This window comes from Pinus tabuliformis, chromosome 3_1, assembly GCF_031772625.1.
Source record: "Pinus tabuliformis cultivar Carrire ecotype Pingquan chromosome 3_1, CPIR1, whole genome shotgun sequence".
Taxonomy (NCBI): Eukaryota; Viridiplantae; Streptophyta; class Pinopsida; order Pinales; family Pinaceae; genus Pinus; species Pinus tabuliformis.
Genome location: NC_142301.1, coordinates 554,626,553 through 554,639,643, shown reverse-complemented (window position 1 = coordinate 554,639,643; position 13,091 = coordinate 554,626,553). Strand labels below are relative to the sequence as shown.

The window sequence follows — 13,091 nt, the reverse complement described above, 5'->3', positions numbered from 1 at the left end:
AAACATAATATTACCCTCACGCTGTTGTGCATTCCTTTCACAAAAATAATATATTTTATGCTGCTGCGTATTCATTGCTGTAAAATAAAAAAAATTCTTCCATACGTTGAGGCATATTACATTTGATATTCAACAAAACATAATATTACCTTCACGCTGTTGTGCATTCCTTTCACAAAAATGATGTGTTTTATGCGTATTCCCTTTTCTTCAGCGAACAAACCCTTTTCTTCAGCGAACAACACTGCTGTATGTATTCATTGCACGCTTCCCTCACATTACATTACACTACTCTGTTCTGGTTTTGATTCGCACTGATGTGCGTTTTTCATTACAATACAAAGTCAACTAACTACAAACAAAAAAAAACATTACATTTCATTTACATAATTCATTGCATATATTTTTAATAAAAAGATATGCCCATATCTTTCTTTTACTCATCCCTACTTCCCGTACATAATAAACTAAAGCCATTTACCTATATTTACGACCATAGTAAATATTCATTAAATGTCTTACTGATAAAACCGGCTATCAAACCAAAATTTTTACTCCACGCAATATAAACTAAAACCATTTATCTATATTTACGACCATAGTAAATATTCATTAAATGCCTTACTGATAAAACAGACGGTCAAACCAAAATTTTTACTCCAAGCAATATGCATGCCCTGCATACCTGTTCACAGCTTTACTTTCAATCAACCGTGGATAGTCTTCACTCAAATCCAACGGATATCGCTTGCCCAAACAAAACGAGCATTACATCCTGATAAAACGCTGTTTTGTAAAAAGTATGGGGAACACGCGTCAAATTTTGATTGCATCGGGGGCGTTTGAGGTAATACCACTCCTTCAGCGAAAGAATACCACTCTTTCAGCGAAAGCGGTCCGATGGAGTCTGGGTGGTTTTCAGCTGAATTAATGCGCAGTTGAAATTAATATTTCAACACTTCATATACTTGAATTATTTCAACACTTCATATACTTGAATTAAAACCCCGGGCTTAACGGCGTGACATCTAGCAACAGCAGGGCCTTCTCACCCACATCCTCGACTTTGATAGTCTTCCTTCCTCATACACTACACTTTTTTTCTCAAAGAGATTATGAGCAGTGTGACTTCACACGCCTTTCACTCACTGGGCACTCTGCTATCTCCTTGCAGGTTCAAGACAATATTACTCACACTTAACGCTCCGATACCAGTTGAAGGACAGGACAACAGGCAGCTGTGATTTCAATTCGTCTGGCTCTGATACGAGATGAGAACCAGAAGACAAAAATAACAGATACATGCAGAGACTGGCAAACACAGCTACAATTGCAAGATTACAGAAACGAATGCAAGATTACAGTGGGATGATCTCCGCCTCTGGCTAATCCCTTCTATTTAGAGTAAAAATGAAGCCATTTACATCAACTAAACAATTAATTTTCCAGGCAGTGTTGCCCCTTCACATTCGAATCGGTGTTGGCCTTTCAAATTTGAGGAGCTGAGGCTGTGTGCGGTGAGGCGGTGGTGACTATTGGAGTTTGAAGAGTCATGGCGGTGTGCGGCGAGACGGCGACGGTGAAATAATTATTCTTACATTTCCATCACCTGGACACTGCCAGAGTTGGGATTGTTGTAGGGAAAGGCTTAAAGCCATGAGTAGTACTAATCAACCTTCCGTGAGTCAAAATTTGAAAGCCAAGAGTACGACAGAAAGTAGAGCCATTGGAATAAACAAACTAACAGTTCATATGAAAAGTTTTGGTGGATGAAGCCATTTGGATTAAGCAACAAATTTATAAGATACATCATAATAATTCAGGTTCCTCATAACAGGGAAAAAAACAACACACCTAATCATTTACATTACTTCAAATGATTACCAAATCCTTTACATGAGTTAAATTAATAATAGAAAAATGAATCTTCTCTTCCTCTTTGAACGCTTTTCAGATTCTGACACAGCAAATTCTTGTTCCTCGTCCTCCCACTTGCGTATCTTTGGTTGTTGCCCTCTTCTTTCGTGGCGGCTTCGAATCCTTCGAAACAGTTCCCGTGCTCTCTTTGCCATGTAACGACTTAGCTGACCAACACAAGACTCACAGATCTCCTAAACTATCCTCATTCATATCCGTCATAAAACTCAATGCGCTTCCTCTTTACGATTCGTCTGCTCTCTGTCACTCTGTATAATCTTTTTCACAGCACGGCAGCAGTAAATTCTTCTTATCAAGTGTTCCGCTTTCAAGCTTCCCGCTAAAAATTGGGTTCTGCTTTCAGGAATTAGAACGCGGGAGTATGACATCCGATAGGAGAATAATAAAGAAATAGCGTGAGTGTGGTGGATCCCGTTCACATTGCAAGGGAATCAAAGGGCGGGACAGATGGCTAAATAAATTATATTTAAATTTAATAAGTTATTTTTGGTTTCAAACCGAGAAACTATTTAATTAAATGATGTATTACATGAAGAATATTTTTTTTAAATCAAATTTCCTTTACTCATTTATTTTAATAAATTGTTTGTGATTTCAAACCGAAAAACTATTTAATTAAATGATGTATTCCCTGAAAAATATTCTTTTGAAACCGAATCTCCTTTACTCATTTACTTTAAACCCAAAATTCAGCTGAATTCCAAGATAACAACACTTAATTATCCCTAATTAAATTAAAATTAAAAGAACCTATCAATGATATAATTAAGATATCACTCTTGATCATCACACAAATTTTTGGTAAAAAATTTCGAAACGTCATTTCATTAGAAAGTCAAAAATCACAGTAACCAATTCAAGGAACCATCCATATTGTTGATCATTTCAATGCTTACAAATAGCCATATGCACCCTTTTCTAATCCTGCCTTCGATGTTCGAATATTGCGCGTTTTAAAAAAAATTGCAACTATCTCAAAGATGGGTTGCCGCACACGGAAAGGTCTGGTGGCTGTCAGCGTGTTGTTTCATTTACTCCCTGTCATTGCTCAACCAGGTGATTAATTCTATAGACAATTATCCTGGACGCTCTCAATGCAGGGATTTGTTCAGTTTCTTTAATTTTCGAATTATACATGAATCCTGTGTTTTTATAATATGTTCATTGAGAGTTTCATGTTTATATGCTGCTTTGTTTGACAAGTTATACTTTGGGCTCGCAGGATTCCTGAGTATCAGTTGTGGAGGTAATACAAATCACACTGGCGAAAACAATATAACATGGGTTAGTGATGCTGAATACATAGACGTTGGTGTGCCAGCAGACATAGGGAACGCCACTATGGCAGCCGACGGATCCTACCTGCAAACTCTACGGTTCTTTCCAAAGCCTCTCATCAAGTCTTGTTATCGTTTGCCTTTGGTTCCCAATCTGCCTTACCTCCTGAGGTTATCGTTTGCCATTGGAAGTTACTCTGGATTACAAAATTTGTCAAACTTCACTTTTGCGTTCTCTATCGAGACACTGGGTATGTTGGCTGTGCAAAATATAGGACCTAGAAACCTGAGAGAATCTCCTCCAATCTATTATGAAGAAGTATTGGTTAGTTCTGGCAGAGTGTTGTATACCTGCCTGATCCGAACCTCGGACGCTAATGATCCCTTTATCTCTGCTCTCGAGTTGAGGGCCCTCCGGCATGGCATGTATCAACACGCTAAGCCACGAACAATGTTGAATTTAGAAGCGAGAATTGATCTTGGTGGTCAATTGTCTGTCAGGTAAACCTTTTGAAATCGGTATGTTTTGGGTACGGAAATGTAAGCGCAATAAGTTTTAGGTGCCATATATGCGGAGGAGATTGTTACTGCTGTTTTATTCTACAAGTGGGATACTCTTTTCTGTAGTCTGAATAACTTTGCATGATGAAGCAGGTATCCTCAAGACGAGTTCGACCGCTTGTGGACACCATTAAAGGGAGCTTTATGCCAAAATGCTTTTGGTGCAAAGCTTGAAAGTTCTAAACAGTCCATTTCAGCATACAATACCCAAAATAATCCTCCATCTATTGTGATGCAAACAGCCTGTGCAACGACCAATGGCTCCATGGTCATAAATCTAGAGGGAGGAAAATACGAGGGTCAGCAAACATTGTTGCTGTTCTATTTTGCAGATATCGAGCTGGCTCATGTGACCTTTTCCGTTTTGATAAATGGCCAACCACGTTCTAATAATATTACTCTGGCGCGAAATTACTCTGCCTTGGAAAAAGCATTTCTGGAGAGCGGCACACAAGCGATAAGTGTTACACTTTTGCCCTTGACTATTTCAGCTGGTGTCATACTCAATGCTTTGGAGTATTACACGATCACTCAAACTCAACCGGCAACATATTCGAAAGATGGTGAGTGCACTTTACTCGTAAAAGAAGAATCCTTCTTGTTGAAATTCCTCATGCTAAGTCTAACGAATTCGTGTTGTCTGCAGTTGAAGCTCTCGAGACTCTTAAAACAAGGTTTGCAATAACAGATTGGATTTCCGATCCTTGCTATTTGATCGAGTGGAAAGGAATTGTCTGTGACAACAGCTCTTCGTCCGTCAGAATTTCAGAAATGTAAATTTCATTGTTTACTTTCAATATTTATATTTGAAGCTTTAAAACTGACCAAACTTATCGGTGATAATATCAGAGGCTAAGAGAATTTCGTGTTGACAGCAATTTGTCAGGATGGAACCTAACAGGACCGGTACCTGATACTCTTGGAGAATTGACTGCATTAGTTAGCTTGTAAGTAAAATTATATGGTACTCTTTGTGTATCCCTAACGGCAAATATTATCCACCTCTGAAATAACGTTAGCCATTAAAAAGCGCATCAAGGCATATGCTTGGCGAATTTCAATCTTGTAGGAAATCTAACCTTTTCGAAATTAGCGATAGAAAATAGTCTCGATATTTACGCCAGTTCTTCATAACTTCCCAAATGCGATATAAAGTAATCTATGATGTAAAGCGCTTCTCAAGTAAGTGATGATGCAACGGGCACCTCATCCATTCGTGTTGCCATTACCAGGTCACTTGAGAATAACCATCTCACCGGACCGTTGCCCGATTTCTCCAATTTAAGCAAGTTGGAGAGACTGTAAGTTTCTTCTCAATTTAAGCCACGCGTTTTCACAAAACCATACCTATCTTCATTTTAATTACAAAAACTACAAAACATTATTTCGCTTATTGTGCAGACATCTACAAAACAACAACTTGACCGGTAGTGTTCCCGACTGGCTCTGTGGACTCGAAAATCTTCAAGAGTTGTACGCCTCTTTCGTCCTTTTATTTAAACTTAGCAGTAAAATCATATAGCAATCTCTTTTTCCTCTTTTTGGTCGCTGCCCCAGATTTATATAATATACAAAACAATACTTCGACAGGTTTATAGAGAACAATAGTTTCGGTGGCGTAATTCCTTGCAATCTTTTCAACAAGCGTTCACTGAAATTCAGGTAATCTAATATTTATTTCTTTACTGAGTGTATTCAACCACAGATTCCAATTCTATTATATGCAAGTTAAAGATTATCTTCATGTTTACTTTGCTATCAATGAAACGAATGCCGGAGACAGTAATGAAACTCAATCGATTTGATGGAAAGACTCGTTCCTTTCGCGTGTTGCAGATACTATGGGAACCGCAACCTACATATCCCGTCCAATCCAAACAAGCACAGATGGCGGCTTTTGCTTGGAATAATACTATGTGTAAGTCTAGTCATCGGGTTGGTGTTGATAGCAATTATTGTTGTGCGTCACAAGAAATTCAAGAGAAAACAGAGCAGCAGCGTGGAAAAGGATTCAAAAGATGCCCTGGACGAAGGTCAGGAAAAATCCTGAATTTTAGTATTTCTAATAGTAGGATTGCCCCTGGAATTTAGTAACATTTGACTCTAACTTCGTTGCGATGGATAAATTGCAGACACCTCATCATTCGTAATGCCAAATACGGCAAAGTCCCGCGCGTTTACTCTAGAAGAGATAACGGAAGCCACACAAAACTTTAGTCAGAAGATTGGGGAAGGGGGTTTTGGATCGGTTTTCCTGGGTAAATTGCAGCATGGAAAGGACATAGCTGTGAAAGTGCTCTCCTTGTTTTCCAAACAAGGGGTTCAGGAATTCCTGAATGAGGTAGCTGGCATGTGATATGGTTCAATTTTTGGATCCAAGCTAATAATGTCGAATAAAATTGACCCTCGTTAGGGTGCTCTCATTAGTAACCAGAAAAAATATAAATTATTTATATGTGCTTTTGAAGTTCATGTGATGGCTTTTCTTGATGATCAGGTTGATCTTCTTTCTAAAATCCATCACAAGAACTTGGTGTCTCTACTCGGCTACTGTAAGGAATCAAGAGAGCTTATGCTTGTCTATGAGTACATGTCTGGAGGGTCCCTAAAGGACCACCTCTATGGTAAATATTTTGCACCAGGACATGTTTAATTGAGTTGGTGGATATTAGATTATTATATATGCTAAGCAGCTAAAACTTATATGCCCTTTTGTTTAATTGCCAGGCCCTTTAGCAATTCTTTCTCCGATAAATTGGATAACTAGGCTCAAAATAGCTTTAGATGCAGCAGAGGGTAACTCTTTTCTGTCATTTCATTACATGATATATCGTTTGTGACATAAACGCTCGTTGGCATTATCTATTTATTAGCATATTTTCTTAGCTTATTTCTGATCTCACCCACCTGCGATTTCTGTTTGAAGGACTGGAATACCTCCATTTAGGTTGCACCACAAGGATAATTCACAGGGATATCAAGAGCGCCAACATCCTTCTAGACAAAAAATTCAATGGAAAACTGGCCGATTTTGGCCTTTCCAGAATGACAATCGATGGGGAGGCTTCTCATGTTACCACTACAGTGAAAGGAACCTTAGGATACCTGGATCCAGAGTATATTAAACATACAAGTCTTTGCAATATTCGTGAGGCTTAAGCAATTAGATTTAATACCAATAAAAGAAGTAATTTATTTTTGTTTATTCTGTGTCACTGACTTTTTTATGGGATTTTTTACAGGTATTTTAGCACTCAAATGTTGACGGAGAAGAGTGATGTGTATAGTTTTGGAGTGGTTTTGCTGGAGATGATTTGCGGTAGACAGCCCATAGACGCAAATCTACCTGAAGAGCAACTAAACCTTATTCGATGGGTAGGCAATCTGATTAACAAATACCACTTTTAAACTACGCAACAACATAATTTAACATGGACTTCCGAATAAAATTTTGTGTTGTATGCTCTTCTGCACACTAACAATGATAGTTATTCTTGTATTGATTACAGGTGACACCGTATGTGGAGATGGATGAAAATCCTGGCAAAATGGTGGAAATCGTAGACAAGAGGTTGGGTAGAAATTACGACATCGAATCCATCACTGTCGTTGCCAAGTTAGCGATCCGATCTGTTCAGGCCGAACCATCCTCTAGACCGAGCGTCCATGAGATAGTGGCAGAGCTCAAGAAGGCTATCAAGCTTGAGAAGGATAAGGCTTCTCCAATTTCGGATATCTGTATCGAATATGGAGATTTAGATGTCAGCCTGACCAGTTTATCTGTAGACTCCAGTGTACCGAAGGAAATGGATTCGACTGAAAGCAGCTCCAACAAGTTCTCTACATTATCTCAAGGACGATAGTTAAGTGATGGATGGCAATGGCATATATTAAGTGTCATTAAGTTAATCGTTAAGTTAATGCTCAATAGAAAATATTGAAATGCAGTAAACCAATTATTTATTAGTGATAGAATATAAATAAATGACCACGCTGAGTCACGTCAAGTCGAAAGACACTCTGTTTTCACTATGTTCCTATGTAAAATTAACTGTTTTCCAATACGCTGGAGAAGTTAGTCGCTACTTATTCCATGTCTTTATGGATGTATACATATTTATTGTGAGTGAATATATATGCTTTTAAATGCTATTTTACTAGCGATTGATATATTTTATTGTTTACTCATTATATATGTTTATTCTTTAATCATTAATGTAATTGTTTCGTATTTCTTAATTAAATTAAGAAAGTGACTAGATGTATTGCTTTATTATTATTAGTGTAGGTCTATGTTTATGTTTTTAAAGTTGATTTATTGTTTACTCATTATATATGTATATTATTTAATCATTACCGTATTGTTTAATAATTAAATTAAGAAAGTGATTAGATGTATTGCTTTATTATTAATGTAGGTCTATGTTTATGTTTTTAAAGTTGAATTGTTGTTTACTCATTATATATGTATATTATTTAATCATTACTGTATTGTTTAATAATTAAATTAAGAAAGTGACTAGATGTATTGCTTTATTATTAATGTAGGTCTATGTTTATGTTTTTAAAGTTGATTTGTTGTTTACTCATTTTATATGTATATTATTTAATCATTACTGTACTGTTTAGTAATTGTGTTCTATTTTTAATCCAATTAAGAATTAATGTAGGTTTATGTTCATGTTTTAGGATTCAGTCATATGTTACAATTTCGCAAGTGACTATGTATATTGCTTTATTACTAATGTATGTTTATGTTTATGATTCGGTCATAGGTTACCATTTCACATTTACATATTTTGTATAGGTTATTTACTCTTCAAACATAGGAATTTAGAATTATTGATCCTTTCATTTTATTATCTATATTTTTAAGTGATGTTTTATTAGTCATTGATCTCTATATTGATTATAATGTACTATTTATGTATTTTTCTTCTGACTTATGTTCCTTAATCTAAGAAAGAGATATTAATATATGTTTATAATAATATTTTTTTAAAATGATTTGATAAAAGTTTTTATATATATAATTAAAAAATATTAGTTAATATATTTATAAGCATAATATTTTATTATTATGAAATAGTAAATTAAATGCCAACTCAATGTTATTGGATGTTATTCATTGTCACAAAAGTGATTGTATGTAATATTCTTACACACACTAATCAACTTGGTTGTGTGTACATATCCTTTGATGCATTGAATGACTATGAACAAAGATATGATGATACTTCATCCAACTGATTACGATATAATGATACATTACTCTAAATGTATACTATGATATAATGATACTTTACCTTAATATTGAATGTAAGTCCTTATACCAAATCAGTGTAATTTCTCACTACCACGTGTGACATTCTCTGGTTAATATTTCTCGCATTGTAAATAATTATAATTATTTAAATAGCTGAGAGAGGGAAACAAATTCCATTGCTTGAGGAAGGAGATTGCTTGAGGGAATTGTCGTTTTAAAAATATTAGTCCTAGTTGTTTGAGTGGTTTTAAAAGGATTGAATGTGCCATAAATTAACTAAAAGAGGAAGGGACAAGCCTAGGTGTCCTTTAGCTCCAACAACAAGCAAGAAGAGGAGAACACTTAAAGGTGACATGGGCTATGCTGTCATGGGAGGTTGACTGGTGTGTTATGATGGAGAATGATTGACGATTGGTTGGTTCAAGGGGAGGACTTTTGTTGACACTCTCTCACTCATGCATGAGGGGAGGCATATATAGAGAGAACAATTTCTCTAAGAGCATACAAAAGCAGCGAAAGAAAGTGCGCAAAGAATGTTGTAGTAAGAATAAGAGAAATACCTAAAAGGGTGGAGGTGAGAATGCAGAGAAGGTAGCAACAAAAATTCATTATTTTTAAGTGTTATAGAGATTAAAAACCAGTTGAAGAATCCTCATAGAGGCTTACTATGTCAAAGAATTATAGAAAGCAGTGACTTTCGTTAAGGTTAAAGAACAACTACAAGCTTGTGGATTTATGAACCACTGGCTTGGAGAGAAGCACCCAAGTATTTGGGGAGTCGATGAAGCACGAGGTGATGTGAACATTAGTGTTTTTTCTCACCGACATATTATCTAGTAAGATAGATTTTGTGGTCCTATGGTGGTTTATCCACTAATGAACCTTCCTTTATCATGGGCTCTCTTCTCCTGAAAGTGAGTTGAACTCCCTCTATATTAGCATCTTGGCATGCATGTTTATTATGTATAAAATGTCTGAAAAGACTAAGCAGAATTTTGTGTAGTTGGGGGATGAAGGAAAATTGGCCTTATGATATCTTGTTTTAGTTGTTTATTTGTTGAAATTTTCCCTCAGAAAGCACTCCTCAAGCTTCATCTTAGGGGTCACAACAACAAGTAATAATCGTTGTAGCTCATCTATAGTTAGGTGGATATTTGAAGTCCTATTATCAGTTGCAAACTTATCTTCTACATGAGATAAGTATTTATTCATTCTCCTTATGTTTGAAAGACATGTATAAGTGCATGGTAATGGGTCGATGGTCCTACGGATATTAACGAATGTAAATTCCTACTTGTTAATGGATATCTTATTTCCTATATGCATGTCTAGAAAGATGGTTAAATTCTTGTAAGTGTTGTGTGAGCATAAATTTTTATGTTACTTTCACAAAATTGACGAATACGGTTTGCTAGATTGCTTGTTAATTATTTTCATTGTGTATGTGGTCTAACTGGTTATAAGAAATGTGTTTATGCAATGTGAGGGAGTTGTTCAAGTTCCCTATGATTGTAAATAAAATCCCATGAATGCACATTGACTGAGTGTATATTTTAGGGCATGCTATTTTTCCAAGTTCCATCATTAGAACTCCTCTACATCTTTCAGTGAGTTAGTTGAAGCTTGTGGCATATGTGAAAAACTAGAAAGGAACTTGGAAAAATTATAAGTATAAGAGGCTTGAAAAATATGTTTGAGTTCACCTGTATGACCCACCAAGTTGAGGATCAGGAGGGTTAGTTAGAAAGGTCATATTTTTGGTAAAGTTGTGCTCAACTCAAGGTGTGTAGGTTGAACATTCGGGAAGGACCACTAGTTGGGAGTCGACCCAGTCAGAGTCAATTTTCTTATTTGGCCCTAGAGGTAAGGTTGGATAGGACCTCTAGGTTAGGGGTCGAACCCTCTAGTTAAGCTAAATTTTTGTAGAGTTATGGAATAGGCCAACATTTGATTATTCTAAGGACCCCATCTATCCACAAGGATTTGTTCATGATGACAAAATAGGCATGCTAGTTGTTGTGTAGGCTATTATGTGATTTCCACGTGGGAATCATTGATGACATGGAAATGTTATAATTGGTTTGTTGTTGAATGGTCATATCTTTTGATCCATAAGTTAGATCAAGGTCAAATTTATATCATTTGAAAGGTATTGACGAGATGAACACAATAATTCTATCTGTTTTAAGTTCTAAAATATTTGGAAGAGAGAAAAAAATTAGATGCCATTTCCATAAATTGGCCATGTGGATTACAAAGTGTTATCAAAGATTCCACGTTCCACACTCGGACTAGATGGCCTTTATCGTAGAAGTTACCAAGAAAAGGTTCAACACTAGACCTTTAAAGATCTAGTGTGGTTTTAAAGCCTTGTGATAGGTGTTATAAATATGGCTGCTATTGTGAATGAATTATGTGTATGGTTTTGTGTCTCTTTGTATTCTTGTGACCTGGCACTAATAATGTATTTGTTCCCATTGATATTAATGAGCTAATAAAATTGGAATGTTGCAGCTATCTATGCACAACAAATTTCCATTAGTAAGCCAAGGTGATGTTGTTTATTAAGCAGCTAATATTTGATAACATTTAACATTTATATGTGTGTATGATAGCACATAAAGACACTAATGCTTGAACATATGAATTTTAAAGACCACATGAACAACAAAGGGTGGTACAACATGTCAGGAAAAACACTGGGGGGTGGATGAATCAATTTTTTTAATTCACTTTAATTTCCAATTTCATATTCAAAAATATGTACCTCACTATAATCCACCTTTCATAAAAATTTCACACTAGACTCACACCAACAATAATAACAAACCAATATGCCAAATTGAAATATAAAATCTCAAAATATGAATCACTGAAGTACTATAAACTAGCTAAGTCACTAAAACATCAAGCTACCGAACACAAAAGCCAACCAATCACTGATTAACTAGATAGTCATCATTGAAACAATGTGTGGTCAATGAAAACCATGAACAAATGAACTTCAGAATATATACGTGATTGTTCTAAAGAAAACACGTGTATGTACACATCTACTATGCATAACATCTGTGTACAGATCTCAAATCACTGAATATTGAAACAAAGTCAAACTTAATTACAATATTGAGTCACAACAACAACCAATCATAGATATATCAATACTAACTCATCGAATACCCAAGTCTTTCTAGTGAAATCATCAATGAATGTTAGAAAATATTGGTTGCCTGCTAATGATGTGGTTTGCATTGGTCCACATAAATCTGAGTAGACAATCCCTAAGGGTGTCTTTGCCCTTATGCTTTTCCCTGATGGAAAACTTTCTCTGTATTGTTTCCCCAAGATACAACCTTCACAAAGACTGTCCGGTTTCTCTATCAATGGTAATCCTCTTACCATTCCTTTTCTACTCAACAAGATAAGACCTCCAAAGTTGAGATGTCCAAATCTCAAGTGCCACAACCAATTTTCATCTTTTGGTACGCTTTGGAAAGCCTCTTAGGTAATTGCTGCAATTACTTCTTTGTTTTTCAAATTTGCCTTTATTCTGAGAGGGAACATCCTGTTCCTCGTCATCTTCACTTCAACAATACATCGTTTGCTGGGTGCTCTATCCATGATGGTGCATACATCATTCTCAAAGAAAACATTGTACCCCTTTTGAACAAGTTGTCCAATACTTAAGAGGTTACACTTCATTCCAGGAACATAATAGACATCTGCTATGGTTTTCTTTTCACCTTTCTTTGTAAATATTTTTACTTCTCCTTTTCCCATAACAGAAATTTTACTATCAGTGCTAAGTGTGGCTTGTGACTTCACACTCTGATCTAAAGCAGAAAACAAGGCTATGTTTCCTATCATATGGTTACTACAACCGGAATCTAGAAACCATATATCATCACTGTTTGTTTCAGCCATGTTACAAGCTAAAAGCACATTATCTTGGCTGATATTTTCTCTAGTGATATTTGCACTAGATCTATTATTCATATCATACTGCTTCTTCCTACATTCCTTTGCATAATGCTCATATTTTTTACAGT

General features: G+C 35.9%; 1 protein-coding gene across 1 annotated transcript; it reads left to right on the top strand.

The window, feature by feature from the left end:
* Positions 1–2,843: 2,843 nt before the first annotated feature.
* LOC149188208 (putative LRR receptor-like serine/threonine-protein kinase At5g48740) lies at positions 2,844–7,887 on the top strand. Its single transcript, XM_089412955.1, has 15 exons — positions 2,844–2,994; positions 3,161–3,716; positions 3,870–4,339; positions 4,423–4,549; positions 4,652–4,723; positions 5,009–5,077; positions 5,178–5,249; positions 5,367–5,438; positions 5,613–5,809; positions 5,909–6,117; positions 6,274–6,400; positions 6,504–6,572; positions 6,703–6,892; positions 7,019–7,151; positions 7,286–7,887. The coding sequence occupies exons 1-15, from the start codon at positions 2,919–2,921 to the stop codon at positions 7,637–7,639; spliced, it is 2,793 nt and encodes a 930-aa protein (XP_089269081.1). The 5' UTR covers positions 2,844–2,918; the 3' UTR covers positions 7,640–7,887.
* Positions 7,888–13,091: the final 5,204 nt, after the last annotated feature.

Coding starts and splice junctions, on each gene's coding strand:
- LOC149188208 (XM_089412955.1), top strand. CDS start 2,919: ATGGGTTGCCGCACACGGAAAGGTCTGGTGGCTGTCAGCGTGTTGTTT. Junction 2,995..3,160: donor CCCTGTCATTGCTCAACCAG/GTGATTAATTCT, acceptor TTGGGCTCGCAG/GATTCCTGAGTATCAGTTGT. Junction 5,810..5,908: donor AAAAGATGCCCTGGACGAAG/GTCAGGAAAAAT, acceptor GATAAATTGCAG/ACACCTCATCATTCGTAATG.